The sequence below is a fragment of the Akebia trifoliata genome, chromosome 3 (genome assembly GCF_017979445.1).
Source record: "Akebia trifoliata isolate Shusen 1 chromosome 3, ASM1797944v1, whole genome shotgun sequence".
NCBI lineage: Eukaryota > Viridiplantae > Streptophyta > Magnoliopsida > Ranunculales > Lardizabalaceae > Akebia > Akebia trifoliata.
In genome coordinates, this window is record NC_141377.1 from 41957038 (window position 1) to 41976022 (window position 18985).

Genomic DNA, 18985 nt, shown 5'->3' on the forward strand with positions numbered 1-18985 from the left:
AAATTTTCATATTTAACATTAAAAATTTGATGGTGAAAAATAATTTTTTTAGTTTTTATAATTTTTACTCACATCCATGTGGCATTAGATTATGTGTTTTTGGATGCCACAATGTGAGCTCAAGATGCTTAGTAAGATTCAAAATCTTACAAATTTAGTCAGGTTAGTCAAATTCTTTTTAATTATATATTAATTAATAGAGAAACACTTTCTTTACTGACATAGTAAGATTTTAGGCTTACTAAGGGTGTTTTCACAAATGGATTTTCATATTAGCAATCCAACGCCACGGCCCTCTAAATTTCATTGAAAAATTCTGATAAAAAGGAAAAATTCAATATTTTTCTTTTCTTTTGAGTCTGATCGAAGATTTTGAATATGGATGATTATCATATTTTCACACGACTCCCAAACATAAAATTGAAATTCAACAGTGAAAGGTATATTTTTTTGGAACTTGTTTTTTTTTTCTTTTCAAAGTTCATACAATTTTATCCTCAACAACCTTGAAGCATCAAATCATGTTTTTGGATCCTACAGGTGATCCCAAGGACCCTTAGCAAGGGTGAAATCCTTACTAAGTTGGTAAGCTTAGTTGAACTCTAATTAATATCGACAGGTAGCGGAAGGTGGAGGATTGCTTTCGCAAGCGCTTTGCGCTCCTTTTTACTACACAAATAAGTATAAAATATGAAAAATGCTCGAATGACACAAACAGAGACACAAAGGTGGCAAAAATGATGTGGTGGCGCACACATAACTGTAGATGTTTTTTACTCGTATCTCGCGGAAAAGCATCTATGGTAAGGTGTGCGACACCACATCATTTTGTCACCGTTGTGTCACCCCAGCAAGACTCATAAAATATACGATGATACGGACACTTGTGCTTATCCGTTTCTGTAAGTCTGAAAAGTGCCTTCAATTCTCAGATACGATCATACAATGAAGCCAAATTTAATCTCTGCAACTCTCTCTCACAAGGGCTCTGTTTGATGAGCCAAATTTAATCTCTGCAACTCTCTTTCTCTCTATCTCTCTCTCACACACAGGGGCTCTGTTTGATGATCCAAACCGTTGTCGGTGAAGAGAGAATAAGCATCATGAGTGTAGATCTCTCTAGCTTAGAAGCTAGGTATTTCTTCCTCTTGGATTCTCCTTCTCTATAAGTGTATTTGTCCATGAATTCTGTTTTCTCTCTTGTTTTAATCTCTATTTGATTTTTTTTATTTATAGAAAACTAGTTCTGTTGTTGTCTTTATTTAAAAAAAAAAAATTCATGGTTGATGATGTAAATTTGTTGATGCATGTCTTTTTCTTTTTGGGGATTTAATGACTAGTTGGAGTGAAATCATCAGCATGATGATCTCTTCACCCAATTTCATTAAAAAAAAAAACTGAATTCCTGATTTTTTGTGTGTGTGAAAATGATGAGCTTCAATTGATCTGGAATTTCTGAATTTGATGTTGCATGTCTATTTTTTATTTATTTTTGGAAACGTATAGCTGGAGACTTGGAGTGACTCCACCTCTGTGGTCTGCTCGTCTATTCTTATTGTTTGAGGGCGAATTCCTGAAATTTGGTGTGAAATGAGTCTTTAATTAGCCAAGTTAGACGAGAAAAATTGATTCCATGACTAGGGGACACCAGACCCATCTTCCCTCTTTTCATTCTTTGGAGTCTGATTATTAAAAGTGCTTTGTTGTATCCTTGTTGAAATATAATGGGAAGCAAGTTTACTTTTTTTTTTTTTTGATAGGTAACGAAATTTATTGAAGAAGTGGTCGAGAAGACCAATTAAATGATAGAAAGTCCGAACTTAGGGATAAGAAATACTATACACCCAATCCCATCTAGAAACAAAATCAACAAATAACACCCCCCTGAACTCCAAGAACAACTTTGATCAAAAGAAAATACAAGAAAGGACAGAAAAGGACACCACAGAGGAATCCACTCCTTTTCCTTTGAAACTCCTACTATTCCTTTCTTTTCCTAATCACCCGGCAAATTGCAAAGGGGGTGAGCCTCCAAAGCATTCTCTTAGCATCCCCAAAAGAGCTACCCCATTCGTTTCAAGAATGGAACAAAGCCAAGACAGAAGTAGGAAGACAACCCTCCACACCAAACCTTCCCAGGAAAAAAACTCCAAATCTGTCTTGAGGACACACAATGAAGGAGTAGGTGGTCAATGGATTCCTCAGCTCCTAGGCAAAGTAAGTAAACATTGGGTCCATGCACCCCCCTTGGCATAAGCGGTCCATAGTCAGGGTCTTCCTCACCAAATGAAGAAGGCAACCTTTGAAGGAACTTTCTGGTCCCAAACTTCCTTTAACGGAAAATTGGACTCTACAACCACCAACGACTAGTAAAAGGAGTTAACTGAGAAGATCCCTGAATGATTATCCACCCAACGTCGGTTGTCTCTCAACATAGAGGAAGTCCTTACACCTTCAAGGCATTGTTGTAGCAAAGTCACCCCTTCCACTTCCCAATCATTAAAATTTCTTTTAAACCCAAGGTCCCAACCTCTTGAATCCCTAGCTTGATTAAAAAGGAACACACCAGTAAACCTTTCTTTGTAAATAAAAGAGCTAACTATGGAAACCTCGCCATGAGAGTAGTCTCCCCACATCAAATATCTTCGCAAAAGCGAACTCTTGTCTCCGATCCTATTGCAAACTAATACGATTGCGGAATTCTAGAAGAACTTTGAGGGTCCCTTTCCAAACCCCACAACCAAAAGAAAGTCGTGTACCCCTATTCTCCCAACCAAAGTGCTCCACTCCAAAAAGTTTACTTACTTGTACTATATCAAAATTTTGAATGGAATTCAAGTATGGAGCACATCTAATCTATGTTATAGGAGACAAGTCAATTGTGTGTTTGTCACCCAATTGTTGATAATTTGAGGAACTGGTGTGTTCTGAAATAAACTTTGGTCGAAGTAAAGGGTGCTTGAGGAGGGTGATTAGAGAGGGTTGTGCTTTGGATTTTTAAAATTTTTTATAGGCTATTAGAGTTTAAAAAAATGGTATAATGCACAAAGAATTCACATGTCAATCACATCATGAACTTCTTGATATATATATATATATATATATATATATATATATATATATATATATATATATATATATATATTTGATAAATCAAAGATCTTTATTGATAGCATGGTTGAGGAGACCATGAAACTAAGAATAAGCAAGGAAAAGAAAGAAAAGATACACAAATACACAAAGTGACCAAGACACACCAAGAACAATAACTGGCTAAACAACAATGTTACACACCCAATCCCACTTGGTTATGAAATCTTCAAAATAAACCCCCTTTGACTCATCAAAAACCTTACTCCACAAAAAGATAGTCCTTAGAATAGAAGAAATAATGCCTTGAACCGAGGACTCTTTCCCCACAAAGGTCCTAAGATTTCTCTCCTTCCAAATTTTCCATCAAATTGCAAACAGAGTGATGCTCCAAAGCTTTCTCTTAAAGCAGAAAAACTCCGCCCTATGTGTAGCCAACCTTCCACTATGTTCCGAAAGGACCTCGGAGTGCACGACATTGAGGGCACAAATGGTGTTCAAAAAATCCTACTAAGATTCAAATCTTATTGATCTGTATAAATAAACATGGGACATTTTTTATTAAAACAATGACTCCAATAGACCTGTCAACGGATACTAATCGAATCGGATTTGTCTATATCCGAATTCGAATCCGAAATATTTCTTTGATATCCGAATCTGACGGATATTCAGAATCACTATCTGAATTTGAATCCGATTCAATTATCGGATATCCGATAATATCCTATTCGAATTCGAATGTCTGTATAAAAGGAAAAAAAAAACCCTTGATTTTTTTTGAAATTTCTCTCTCGCTTCTTTGATTCTGAGCTCTTCTGTAATGGCGTCCATCTCAAGAATATCTTCTTCCTCATCAACCTTCAAACACTAAAAACTGATCTATTCTTCCATTTGATTCTTTTGTAAGGATTAGATCTCAATGGATTTCTTGATTGGATTCATAAGTTTAAGCTGAGTCAATCTGTCGCTTGAGAAACGCACACATCATAGAGAGAGAGAGAGAGAGAGAGAGAGAGAGAGAGATGACCTACCTAGGATGGTGCATCACCGAAACTTCCTTGATTTCAATCGGAGTTTCTCTTATTTGCAACTCTCGTGCCCGAACCCTAAGAGGAGATCATGACTTGAAGAAGTAAAGAAAAAGCAAACATTTAATATCTAATTTCTATTTACTTTGTGCAGAAGTAAAGAGAAAGAGGGAGTTAAAATTAAATATATAATATCTCTTATATTAATAAAAAATATATTATATAATTATTATATTTCGGATTGAATATTATCGGATTCGATAGATCAACATCCGAATCTGAATCCGTTGAGCATTCGAATATCAAAATGATATCCGAATTCGAATTTTTGACTATCCATTGACAGGCCTAGACTCCAATTCATTTTTTATTTTCCTAAACTTTAAATCTTTCTCACTCCTTCTATTTATATAAACACTATGAAAACAAAATAAGTGGTGTTTTATGAAATACCCAACAGCACCTAACACGCGTGTGAAGGACTGTGTTTCATGCACAATTTGAAAGAATTGAGATTGTTGATGAGAGACGATAACTACTTTAGTTTGATGATGAGGGCATAATACATGATTTTGAACTTTCCTTGAGAGAAGAAGGTTCTGTTTTTTATGTAAGTGTGAGTTCAAAATAGCTTTCTTATATGTTATACGTAAATGCTTGTACAAACCTTGCCATTATATTATGGACTTAGTAGTTATATATATATAGGGTCCCGTTCGCCACCCTTAGTTTTACCACACACTTTAACAAACGCGTTTTGTCTTACATGGGTTAGAAGTTTCGGAATGAGCTGATTTTTGGTGAGGATGATCTCTATGGTGAGGAGATCATCCTCACCAAAAATCAGCTCATTCCAAAACTTCTAACCCCATCAAAATTGATTTACAAAAAATGGACGGTCCACGATTTTTCAACGTGTAAACATGGGGCTAAACATTTCGGAATGGGCTGATTTTTGGGGAGGATGATCTTCTAATCATAGAGATCATCCTCACCAAAAATCAACTCATTCCAAAACTTCTAACCCATGTAGGACAAAAAACGTTTGTTAAAGTGTGTGGTAAAACTTAGGGTGCTGAACATTTCCCATATATATATATATACACACATACATTCTTTTGGATGTTATTGAAAAAATTTCTACTCATTATGAACATTCTTTGTGAATGTTACGATATGTTCAATTTGATTCATACAACATTACAAGAGCTATTTTCTGGAAATGGATTCGTCCAAAGCCTCACTTTTCATTTTTTCGTGAAATGGATAGATAGGAGATGTTTTGCAACTTTTCTTTCTTCTAATTTGTATGCAAATTCTAGGACCACTGGATCAGTTGGCTAGGCAATCTAATACCCATAGGAGAAAGGGAAATTTCAACCATGGCATTACTGCTGCCCTGGGATACTTTCTCAGTGAAATTGAACCCATACTCTCCTAAATGGGATGATACATGTCAATCACCTAGACAAGAAGGCATGTTTTGTGTACATATAGTTGAGTGTTTGCATTGTAATCTTAATGTGCAATTGTGTAATAAATCACCTGTTAGTGAGTTCAAAAGCATGTCAAGTAATTTCTATATGAATAATTTTGTATACTCTCGGAAAATTCCCTTGGTTTATAGTTTAATGATGGTAAAGAGTGAATTGGTCACTGTTTGAGGGCATCAGTGTGCACTTGATCTTCTCGTCAGGTTTGAACACCTAATGGTTACCCTATCTTTTTACTTGCTCAATCAAGGCTTATTATAGCTGCTTTTACTTTAATTGAAAGTCCTGGTGGCTACGTAATGATCATCTTCACGAGATTTGATATACATTCTATATATTCCAAGAAATAGATGTAGCACTTCATGCATAAGAGTCGGGCTTATATGTTGGGAGCTATGTAACAATGACATGGACACATGTTTGTGTGTCTGACTTTGATACGAAGTGGCACACCAACCCTTGCAAACCCGATAGGCCAGCACATCCATACGATTTATTCCATATGTCAAGAGTTGTATTTTTAAAATATTTTAGTTCTTCTTAAGACAAAAGCAGAATGTTGATTTGTTTAACTTTATAAATTTGATAAAATTTTCAATGTTCATCTTCTTTAACTGTCTCTTGTCTTAATAATTGAAATGCAATTTAGATAAGCTTAAGCTCAATTTTCCATTGGAGTTTAAAACATATCAAGTTAGAATATTGTATGAGAGTAATGATTGATGATGGTCAAGAACTGCCACTTAGCTAATAGGTAAGACGTGTGGAGAGTTGTTCCCATGTCCTAGGTTCAAATCTCCTTGAACCCATACTTCTTATGCTAACCACTAACCATATTACCTGTCACTAACCACTAATCAAGCATTTACCTATCAAAAAAAAGAAAAAAAAGAATTGATGATGGTCATAAAATATACAATTTAGTAGATATGTATGGAGAGAGTGGAATGGAAGAACAAGATTCGTTTAGCCAATAAATCTTTGAGGATAATGATGATTGTGACATTCTAATGAAAAGGTTATCAAGAAGAACCATTTTTTAACTAAGTCATTCATTGTCATTGTCAAAGCCATATCCTAAGAAGGGGTTGGCTGAATGAATGTTGTTTCTCCATTCGATTTATTTAGAGCCATGTCTTTTGTTATTCTACATGTGTTGATATCCGCTTTCATTACCTCAATCCACATTCTTTTGGGTCTTCTTGTCGTTCTTTTAGAACCTTCGACTCACATGTTTCTTTTAACTGAGACAGTAATTGACCTTCGTTGAATATGATCAAACCATCTCAATCGACTTTCTCTTAGTTTATCACCTGTTGGAGGGTTACTTCTACATTTCCATGAATGCGTTCATTTCTAATTTTTTCCTTCTTAGTGTTTCAAGTCATCTATCTTAGCATCCCATCCCTACTATGCTTGATCGCCTGACATTCAACTCAATAAAGTATAGCTGCTCTTAATGTTGTCTTATAAAATTTTCCTGTTAATTTGATTGGGATGCATTAGTCATATAACACTCTAGAAGCACTCCACCACTTTAATCATATAGCTCTAATTCTATAAGAAACATTCTCCTCAATAAGTTAGTGTGTGAATTAAAAAATATGAGATTATTACATGCCATTCCTATCTCAATTTGGTAGGATTTATAGTTTACATATTTTTCTGTTTTCCAATGATGTTGGAGTTTCTTGATTTGTGGATTATGTACAATAGTGTCAAAATTTCAAAGAACTGGTAGTATAAAATCCTTTTCAGTTTGTTTGTGCGTGGGTCTTTTTCTTTTTGGTTTCATTAACTACAGATTTTTTGTTGTTGTTGCTAGGTATCTTTATTTTTGCAAGAGGCAAGAGGTGCAACCCCACATCGTAATTTTGTCAGGTTTCTCTAAGGTTGTTCTTCATTACTTGGCATTGTCTATTATTTTCAATGTCTATCTCAGGTTTGTGATAGGATTTGAACGCCTTTTCAATTATCAGTAATGATAAAGATCCACAGGAGATGACTTCTTACTGGCTATCTTCATTGATGATTTTTAGTTTGGAAATTATCACTTATAAATGATTGAGAGGTGAAGATTTAAACTTTTGAGTTAGTAACATCTGTTTGTTTATCAATCATCATCTGTTATACAACTATGCAAATTTTGTGATTAATGAATTTGAGTCAATGAATGAATGGATAGATGTCTATCTGCAGTGACTGAAAGGTCAGCCATCTTCTAACATCATCTTCTAGTGTAAAATCTTTTATTAAGTTATTTTTGAGTCTGAGGAGGAATCCTTTCTGGAGTTATGCCATACTTGCTATTATATTGTATAGGCTGAGATCATCCAAATGTTGTATTGATTGCTTCCAAATGTTTTAAATTATTCTGTACCTATTTTAGCTGGCATTTACTTTAAGATATGACATCCTCGGTGTTTTTGATAAATTTTGAACTTAATGTGCAATTCTCTTATCAAATCTAGAAAAGCAGTACTTCGTTTTGTTCTACTTTATTAAACATGTTTCTGTCATGTCAATCTGTATCTTGTTAGAAATTACCAGCTATTGTACTTAAGGCTTTTGACTCTTCCTTGAGAGTTGAGCATCTCATAATCAATTTTTGTTGAAAACATTGAGAACTGAATTTTTGATGATCATGTTCTTCCCTATTAATCAGGCCAAGCTTCGAAAATCTCTTGACGAGCTATGTACCTTACAAGTCTTCTTGGACCAATTGAAAGATATTGATTTTCCTCCGCTTATCGATACATTCTCAGCAATTGACTTCTCTGAGATTGACGCAGTTGATATACTTCATGAATCACCTTGTGTCTTGAATGGAGAATACGTTTTGTCTTTGATGCGAGCTGTCAATCAGAAGCTTCGAGTTGTTGATCTCCATGATTTGTCATTTGGCAAGGACTTTTTGCGGTACATAGTAGCTAAACATCCTCCCTGAATTTTTTTTATTTGCTTTCCATCCTACATTTTCTGTGTTCTGATACAAGAATAATATGTTATGTGAAATGGCTTAGTCGTATTTCTACCTATATTGTGTTTCTCTTATGATTTTGAAAGTATTATAGTGTTTTTTCATGTTAACTTCTCTTTATCTGCAATTCAAAGGACCAAATGGGACAACTGAGACAAGAGAAGACTTCTCAAGCACTAGAAATATTAGGAATAGCAGACAGCGAACAACTTTGGTTAGCCCATTCTGCCATTTAAACAATAAGGCTACAGTTGACCAAAGTATCAAAAAGATAAATAAATCCTCCTTTTTTCTTTTTTAGGGGATTCAAACTTTCATCAATTTGCAATCACAAAGGCATAGTTGTTTCATTTGGTTGCACCATCTTCCTTTCCCTAACCAATATGACCAGTGGTTCTTATGGCATTTCCTTGCCTTGGTGCACCTTTTCTTTTTCATTTATCAGATCTTTCTCAATATTTCACTAATGACATGATTTGGTTGGACGTGGGACTGATTTGTAAGTAAGATTATAAGTTTTCTCTTTTTTTTTAGGTGCAAATTTTATTAATCAGACTAGCAAAAAGCAAGAAGATCGAGTCAGATTGTAAGATTGCATGAATGGATTTTTATTATCTTATCCTTGCCTTGAGTAGAATGGAAATAATCTACGTGAAAGAGAAGTTGGATAAATTTTTAGATTAGATGGGACAATTTTCTTGAGTATAGAAAGTTGAAGATTTTGGAAATCTCCAATAGTATCAGGAGCTAGAAGAATATTGTGGTCCTTCATTTTCACCTCTGTGTATTGCTTGTTTTTCTAATCATCCAATATTTCGGTCTTTACATTTTATTAGTTACAGGTTCTTTGCAAGAGATGCCCATGGAGAGAGTTCCTTACATTTTTTTTTTCTGTGGTTGAAGGTGGCATGTCTATCATGGCTAATCTAATTCTGATTTGCTAGTGTTTTTCTCACACAATTTTCTATTAACATCATTGTTTCTATTTCATTCATAGTGATCTTTCCTCGGGTGGCTTGAAGTGTCAAGTCTTAAACTTAAGGTCTTCTCATATCCGGAAGCTGAACATGAGTGGGAAGTTCATGCAGTTGCACACCCTTTATCTGGATTTTAGTATTTCACTTACTAGTTTCCAGGAAAATTGCTTTTCTTGCATGCCAAATCTGACGCGTCTCTCCATGTGTGAAACACGAGTTTCTAATCTCTGGACAACCAGTGCAGCACTATCAAAACTCCCTGCTTTAGTTGAACTCCGTTTTCAGAATTGTTTGTGTTGCAGTGGTACTGGGCCATGTCCTGCATCAACCACTGAGAAAGAAAATCCTCTTGTTTCTGACGAGGTTGGCTCGGGTCATCTGGACATGTATCCACCATCTGTTTCTGGTGAGGGTCTCGTATTTCAAAATTCTCAAAACTCCGACAGAGAAGAGGCATTTAGGAACTTGTACTTTGTTGATGGCTTTATTACAAGTCATGAGTCACTTGAAAATACAACTGAAGAATCATCAGATGATGGCGAAGTGGACTTTTCAATTAACCAGCAAAGAATAGGGTTTCAGGAGTTATTGGCTAATGTTCTTCCAGAGTTGGGTAGACAGACCGAGCAGGAAAATGAGGTAAAGACCTGTATTGCAGTAGTAATCCAGATATTGATGTGGTGGATGATTTCAACAGTAAGATTTTAAGTGGTTGTGTAACTTTTGATTGATGGATTTGGTAGTCTGTTTTGCAGGTTTCTTCTAGCATACTTCTTAATGAAGAAGAAAGAAGGGCTTTGGTCGATGCATTTAACTTAAGGCGAACTACAGATGCTACTTATATTGCTCTAAAGAAGTATATATCACATCATCCTTCTCCCATTTGCTTTGAGAAACACTATAGAGAGTTCATGATAACTTCATTGCCTCGTTTGAAAGTTTTGGACAATTCACCCATTAAAAACACTGACAGGGATATGGCCAAACTTATCTTTTCGCAATATTATGAGTATTTGCCATACAACCGACAATGCAAAGAGAGTCTTGTTAGTATTTTGCGCCGACGTGAAACGGGAGACGCAATTGGTCACTTGAGAAAATCTCCCAATCTAGAGCAGGCTTATCCTTTTAGAAAAAGTCAATGTTACTTTTCCAGGTCAATTTGTGCTGCTAAAGTGGGTTCTTTTGCATGGCCGCTCCTTCATCCGGTGTCTAAGCTTAAAAGGGAAGATAGTAAGAGCTTTCGTCCACGGCAATTTGAGTATCATCCGACTAACTCTAGTCTCATGGTTTTTGGAACATTGGATGGTGAAATAGTTGTTGTCAATCATGAAAATGGGAAACTAGTTGGTTATCTCCCATCTATGGGAACATTGAACAGTGTTCTAGGGCTTTGTTGGCTTAAACGACATCCATCAAAGGTATAGAATTACCACATGAATTATATCAAGAGCATTAGATTATTCTTTTTTCTTTCATCATCTATTAAATTTACGTTGTGGTTGTAATTTTCAGTATTGGTGGATCCATGGTTTAAAATATCATATTGATTGAATGTTTCAGTTAATGAAAAAACCGATGCTGTATCAGCCAATACATTTGATACAAACCGATACATTCCGATACATTCAATTTCTTGGGGTCAATGTTTCGTATTGGTCTTGGCCAATACCAATACATTCCAATATTTTAAACCATGGGCAGATCCTTTAGATGCCTTATTGTTGTAGGATATATCTATATAACAAATTAATAAGTTTTATTGGGGGGAGATGTTATTTTCAACTTTAAGCAGATATCATGGTTGGGCATGACCTTTCCTTCCCATAAATGACCTGGTATTTTTCTCATGGACTATACTTACCTTCTATATTTCTGTGATTGTAGATTTAACCAATTGTTGCATGTTCAAAACATTTGCTTTCTACATTTTTTTTAATCCCTTCCCAACCTTAAAATTTCTACACTTATTGTTTTACATTTCAGCTCATTGCAGGAACCGACAATGGTTCCTTGAAATTATATGATATTTGTCAAATGCTGCCGACAGTTTCAGAAAGATATTGCAGTGCAGATACTGTTACATTTGATGATTTTGAGCAATTGACATCTGTTCATGTTAATTCAACGGATGAAAATTTTATTGTTAGTGGGTACTCAAAAAATGTGGCTCTATATGACATAGGCAGCGGAAAGCGATTACAGGTTTTCACTGATATGCACCGAGGGCACATAAATGTTGTTAAGTTTTCCCATCATTCCCCCTCCATATTTGCTACTTCATCGTTTGATCGGGATGTCAAGATGTGGGACTTGAGGCAAAAACCAGTAAGGCCCTGCTTTACAGCTTCAAGTTCAAGAGGAAATGTGATGGTGTGCTTTTCTCCTGATGACCACTATCTTCTTGCATCAGCTGTTGACAATGAGGTATTCTTTACATTTCAAAATGAGATTTTAAACCTTGATGGTAACTACAGTCTATAAACTGTGTACTATAAATTACTATTATAAAGCTACAATGTACCTTAATTGATATTTTACCTGAGGCTAACAGGAAAAATTGCACAGGTTAAACAACTTCTATCTGTGGATGGGAGGGTCCATACGAAATTTCAGATAGCTTCAACAGGAAGTGCTCACAATTACACTCGTTCATATTACATGAACGGAAGGGACTATGTCATCAGTGGGAGTTGTGATGAACATGTTGTTCGTATTTGTTGTGCTCAAACTGGAAGAAGGCTTAGGGATGTTTCCTTGGAGGTAACTTAGCCCTTCAATGCAATTTCTTCTTTGTTTGTCCCGATTCTTGTGTAACATGATGCATTGAATAAGTTAATAAGTGTGCCACATTCATGGTAACCAAGTTCGGATTTGGCAACATTCAGCAAGGAGTTGGTTCAGCTTAATTCAGAAAAAAATGGGAAAACTCGGGGATTATAAAAATGGTGTTTTTAAGCAATAAAATAGTTGTGTTATAGAATTAGGATTTTGAGAGATGGAGAGAGGCAGAGGTCAGAGATGATTCAGTTGACTAGAAAAAAGGAAAAAAAGATACTTTTTTTTTCTTCAATTCAACGATTCGCCAATTAATTTGGTGAATTAATCGGGCAGCCCCTTGTTCGCTGAATTTGTTGATTGCCATGTTGTAGTTGGATATTTTTGTATGTGCGTGACATGCTTTTCTATTAACTATTAGAAAACAAATGCTTTCACAGAACTACGTGTATCATTTTACATTAAACGTGGCTTCGAGGAGCTGGATTTGGCCCCGGTGATGATGATATTTTTAACATCTGTCTTATCCATAATTTTTTTTTTTTACATATATGCCAAAATAATAATGATAGTTTTACTGTTACAGTTTAACTGTACAAATGGGTGGCCAAATTTTGAATTTGAGGAGTTCATTGTCTTACTCATGTTTGCTACATTGTTCGACATGCTCATTATTGTGTGACTGCAAGAAACTCCCGTCTCAGATCAGGGACCAAATGAAAAGAACAGCTTGATTATCCCAAAAAAAAAAAGCATAGTGGCACTAAACTCCTACTCATATTGTAGGCTTTTGTCGGATGCACACAGCTGACCAGCATGGAGACCTTTTGATGCAAAGCAGAAACAAAAACAGAATAGGGGAAGAATCCAAGAATGATACCCATGAAACTGAAATTAGCCTTGAGAATCAGTTTGGAAAAAAAACTCCTAAGCAAAAGAAAATAAGCATGCACACTAAAAAATCTCTCTCAAGGATTTTCTCAAATGTGTTATTGTGCATCAGAATTTGGATTCTTCAAAGAAATTTTCCATTTTATGACTTCATCGACTATCATATTTATACTTTTGAAAATCACTGATGGAATTACTTTCTGTTCTTTTGTAGATTAAGGGCTCTGGGAATTCTATGTTTGTGCAGTCTTTGAGGGGTGATCCTTTCAGGGTGAGTGCTGTGTTCTATTATCTAGGGTCACAACTAGTTGCAACAATTTCAAAAAATTTCTTATAAAATCATTTTGTGCTTTCTTGCTTCATGTGGTGGTTTCTCTTGTTTTGCATATGGAGAAGTTTTTATCTCGTAGAGACCATGTCTTCCCTCATCATAATGAAGATGGTTGACTAGCTTTTTTGAGTACTTTAGGTGATCTTTACATGGTCAGTTAAGATCTCAACAAAATTTGCTTTTATTTTGGAACCCAGGATTTCCACATGAGCGTCCTAGCAGCATATATGCGCCCCAGCTCAAAGTCTGAGCTCGTTAAGGTATCTTTCTTTCCTATTCTTTATTAGCATTGTTGACTCTTTTGATTTTTCTGTGGGATGGCTAAGTTTTTCTGCGCCCATTGGCAGATCAACTTAATGGCATCCAGAGACTATGAAGAAGGGCATACTTACTGTCCACTCTCTCGTCCTTCCCATGGTATGGGAGGTTGATGTATGCATCTTCGCGTGTATAGAAACATATATGTAGTTATATGTATCAAAAGTATTAAAATAGAGGAGACCAGAGCATCAGACCAGACATGGGGGCATTAGTCTGTAAGTACATAATGTATTTGATTAGCGTCTAAGACTATGGTTTTGTTTATTGTATTCCAACCTTTTGATTTCATTTGTGATCAGCTGATATCCCATAATGAGTGACATTGGTGATTATTAATATTGGAATGTCTCTCATATTGGTGCTAGTGCTACTCTGTCAAGGCCAAGGGTTTCATAGAAAATGTATGTATCTGGATTTGGGATTTTGCTTCATTACAAATGAGCTATATGTAATTTGAAACATGCTTCGTTTTCAGTGGATACCGGAATGCCAAGTATGACTAGTAATAATCTGTCTTCTGCTGCATATGATGATTCTTTTATCTTCTGAGGTGTGAATTTATCTATTGATATGTTGACTGTTTTACCTAAGTTAAAGCTACTCTGTTGTACAATTCAATTTATGTTGCCAATTCAATTTCATTTGCAGAGTCGATGGGCTTCTAAATGCAATATCATTAATGATTTATTCAGGGTTTTGACTTATTTTACATGAGTTTGAAATTTTGAATGTGAAAATGAAGTATAACTATCTCCATTTAAATTTGTACTGCTATATCATATAATTGAATTATAGTTTGTAACCTTTGAAATCTAGGGTGCCCATTGTATCTGTCGGGAGAGTTCAGTGGGGGCGATGATCATGATCATCGGGCTCTTCTTTTTGACTGAGTAGGTATCACTTAGGTGGGGCCCATTTGATACTTGGCTCCACCTCCTTGTGTGCGCCACTGATCTGTTTTCTTTGATCTTGACTCTTTGTTAGGGTCAGTAGTTTACCGCGTAAGATTCATGTTTGGTAACTCTCTCTCTCGTTCAGCATTAAGTAGGGATGGTCATATAGGACTATATATGACTGACTATTTTGAGCACATTAATTTCTGAAGCTCTTTTCATTGGAGAGATTTGATAGCATCGACAAGCATATTAAAGACCCCAAAATAACCAGCTTTGCTAAGTTGGTTAAAATCAAAAGAGTTGTGCTGGGGTGACACAGGGTTTACTGTGATTCTCACAATTCTGACGTGGAGATACATATATAACCATAGATGGTTTTTACTCGTATCGCGAGAAAACACATCTATTGTTATGTGCACATCCCACGTCAGACTTGTGAGAATCAGTCATTCCAGCATTTTTCTAAAATCTTTTAAGAGTGTTGATTTCACAATCAAATCTACTCACCTAATTATTGACCAATAATCACTTTTGCCTATCTAAAAAAAATAAAATAATAATAATAATAATTTTACATCAGACACCTAATTAGCTTATGGAAAATGCTGGAATGACACAGTATTTACTGCGATTCTCACAAGTCTGACGTGGGATGTGCACATAATGATAGATGCATTTTCTCGTGATATGAGTAAAAATTATCTATGGTTATGCATGCATGCATGTCCACGTCAGAATTGTGAGAATTATAGTAAATCCTGTGTCATCCTAGCACGACTCCGCACACAATAGAGAGGATTTGCCATTAACAAATGAGGATCTTCAAAAGAAAAAAAGCATCTAAAGCAATAGAAATTGCTTGCTTGTGGCCACTACTTTTGATGGAATAATAATAATAAAAAAAAGCTGCTTTTGCAACAGCAACTTCTGCTCAGGCCACCCCAACTATATGCAAATCCATGGTGATTTACCTAAGAATTAGTGTAGCAATAACATCTCTCTAAAAATAGAAAGGAAAACATAACATGTGGCAGTGTTCCTTTTTTTTTTATAGATTATTTTACTCGCATATGTATAAGATCGAATCCATTTGATTTTTCTAAAAATTCATGGTGGTCTCTACTTAATCCCACACGCACATGACAAAAGGATGAGAGAGAACTAAAAGTAAGATGTTTAACCTAGTAATGTTGGATGGTTGTCAACATCGCTATCTCTGTATGCCACTGATTCGTGGGTAACAGATCACCTCATGTCCTTGTTACAAATTTAAAAGCAGAAAGTCGTGGGGGCCAACCAAAAGCTGTAAGAAATTTTTTCTCGAAAAAAGTTTTCTTGAAAATAATTTTCCTCTTCTTTTCCAAAATATTTATAATAATAATAATAAAAAAAAAACCCTCTAGACCGGGGCGGAGTTAGTAAGGAGTTGGAGGGGCAATTGCCCCACAAAACTTTGAGACACCCCTATATTTTCAACTAATTACATATCCCATTTATCCCCACTCCCTCACCTCTCTCCCCATTTGCCCCCACACCCTCATCTCCCTCCAATTTTTGCCCCCATAGCCTCATCTCCCTCCATTCATGTTCTTCAACTATACAACAAATCATAGTTTGCCCCCACTACAAGAAAATCATGGCTCCGCCCCTGCCTCTAGAGGTAGTGTTAGAGCAACCCAAATCCCATGGGCATTACTGGATCAATGCAGATGAAAATCTCAAAGATCATAGAAATTTAAATGATTGATAGAAAGTTATAAAATTATGAAAAATCAATTTAAATAACAAAAATATATTTTAAAAAAAAATCAGAAATAGTATTGTATCTAAGGAAATTATTCATTTATTTTTCTTCATATATACGTGGGTAGGGATCATGAGATGACCTTACTTTGACAACCCTTGATCTATATGGGCTAAAAGATACAGAATGAATTGATTTTTTGTGAAGAAAATCATCCTCACAAAAATCAATCTATTCAAATAGCCATTTGTTAATCATTTAATGTCTAACTTGAGATAAATTTTATCCTCCATGTGCATGTAAATATGAAGGTGATAAAAGGAAATAAAGTGACAATGAAAGCATTTATCCCAAAAAAAGCCAAATTGTCCTGTCACAGGCCACAAAATACAATATCGAAATTAATAAGAAGGGTCGGGTTCCGTAGACCCCCATTACGACTCACATTGCGACACATTGTTTTGTCTTATATGGGCAAAAATATTTGGAATGGGCTGATTTTTTGTGAGGACGATCTCTATAGTGGGGAGATCATCCTTGCCGAAAATCAGCTCATTATGAAACTTCTAGTCCCATGTTTACAAGTTGAAAAATTTTAGACCGTCCAATTTTTGTAAATCAATTTTGATGGGGTTAGAAGTTTTGGAATGGGATGATTTTTTGCAACGATGATCCCCTCATCACAAAGATCATTCTCACAAAAATTCAGCCCATTCCAAATATTTTTGCCCATATAAGACAAACAATGTGTTGCAATGTGAGTTGTAATGAGGGGTCGTAAGAACCCCACTCTAATAAGAAAATTTAAGTATGAGAGTGACTGTTTGAACACACCAAACATACTATATATATCCACCGGATCATAAAATATAAATAAAAAATAAAAAATAAAAAATGTAATTTAGATTTTTATCTTTTTCTAAAATTCTCAACGCATTCACCCTAATATACCAAACATTGATTTCTTCTTCTCTTTCTTATCATATTCTATCTCCTTTTGACTTTTTTGAGAGGTTGAATCAATGAAAATTAGATTTTAAGATTTTTCTTTTTTAAGTTATTTTTATTTATTTGTTTGTTTTTTTATCTTTTTATTATTATTATTTTATTTTTTTTGCATTTAATCGTGAAAGAAAATAGAAAAATCAATAGTAAAACTTTCAAAACGATGATTTTGGCTTAAAGAACTCAAAGATTTTTGACAAATTTGTTCGATAGGTTTAAATCAAATTTATTTTAGCAAATTCGATAATTATTTATCAAATATTATCAAATAGATTCAATAGACCAAAACTTTCTATTGAACATTATAAAATAGATTCAATAAGTATGGAACAAATTAGATTGGAGGTGTTAGGGAATGAAAAACAAATACCATCAAAGTTTAAAATTCTTCAAGAAATCTTTTTAGACACAAAGAAGAAGAGATTGATTCGATGGGTGGGATGAATAGAGAAATAAAAAAATTATTTTATTTGATAATTCATGGGGTGTGGGCTTTGAAAATCGAATTTGAATTTGTTTATGTGTGTCTACTGAGTAAGTGAGTTCATATTTGGTGTGTACAAATACAAATAGACGCTCCCTCTCAAAGAAAATAGAACACCGACACGCTCAAAGTGGTAAAAAGAGGCGGTGGGGTGTTAACTTTTCGTGTCACGTATCAGTACCATCGCATTGAAAGATGGGTCCCACCCACAATCACAAGATCGAATCTCCCTTCACCTACTACACCTACTCAGTACTCACCTCACCTGACTGATGCCCACCAAACTCTCTCAATCATTCCTCCAAATGTTTGGTTAGTCTTGGTCTTGGTCTGTTGACTCTGGTCCTCCTACTATTTTACTTGCAACTATCACCCTATCAAACAATGATGAACATCTATCAATCAGGGTCATATCATCGAATTAGTTGTCCCAACAACAACTCTCGTCTTCTGTTTCCACGGAAATATCTTTCAAGTTTAGCAGCCCACTTCAAAATTGTAAAGAAACCCTCTTCATTGAGATGCACGTGGCATTTTCAAGAGATATTTACAATTTTAATGAAAATGTAGAGTGTGAAATAAATTCAAAATACCATGTGTCTTGTAATGAAGAGGGTTCTTTTAAAATTTGAAACGGGCTGCCTGCTTCGAAGTTGGACTCTATTTATTGAAGGATTCGATTAGTAATTGTGATGGATCCAATAACTTTGGGTATGAATTGTGAATTAGGATTTCAATTAAATCAAACCTCATCTTGTTATGGAGTTAGATTTGGATCTAAATACTATGATCCGATACGAATTCAATCTAATCAATTTTAGGTCTGATATGATTCTTATCTATTTAATCTCAAGTCAACCCTGATCCATTGTTAGTCCTAGTTCAAATTTAATAAAACAAGAGTAACCATATTGTTGCAAGAGTATGGAGTTTATAGGCTCGAATTCCTACAAATTATAAGAAG

The 18985-nt window shown here is 35.1% G+C and overlaps 1 protein-coding gene across 3 annotated transcripts; it reads left to right on the forward strand.

The window, feature by feature from the left end:
• The first annotated feature begins 907 nt into the window (after positions 1-907).
• Positions 908-14438, forward strand: LOC147407060 (transducin family protein / WD-40 repeat family protein). 3 transcript variants are annotated; one of them, XR_015176691.1, is made up of 11 exons: positions 908-1135; positions 7440-7506; positions 8280-8533; positions 9592-10210; positions 10315-10992; positions 11558-11998; positions 12140-12334; positions 13455-13511; positions 13769-13831; positions 13919-14107; positions 14192-14438. XR_015176691.1 is itself a non-coding variant. In XM_086435454.1 (10 exons), exons 1-10 carry the CDS (start codon positions 1065-1067, stop codon positions 14000-14002), a joined length of 2529 nt encoding a protein of 842 aa, XP_086291580.1. In that variant the 5' UTR covers positions 908-1064; the 3' UTR covers positions 14003-14438. The 3 variants fall into 3 exon arrangements, 2 of the variants coding, with proteins under 2 accessions (XP_086291580.1, XP_086291581.1); XM_086435454.1 differs by having other exon boundaries at positions 13919-14438; XM_086435455.1 differs by having other exon boundaries at positions 909-1135; positions 10327-10992; positions 13919-14438.
• Positions 14439-18985: the final 4547 nt, after the last annotated feature.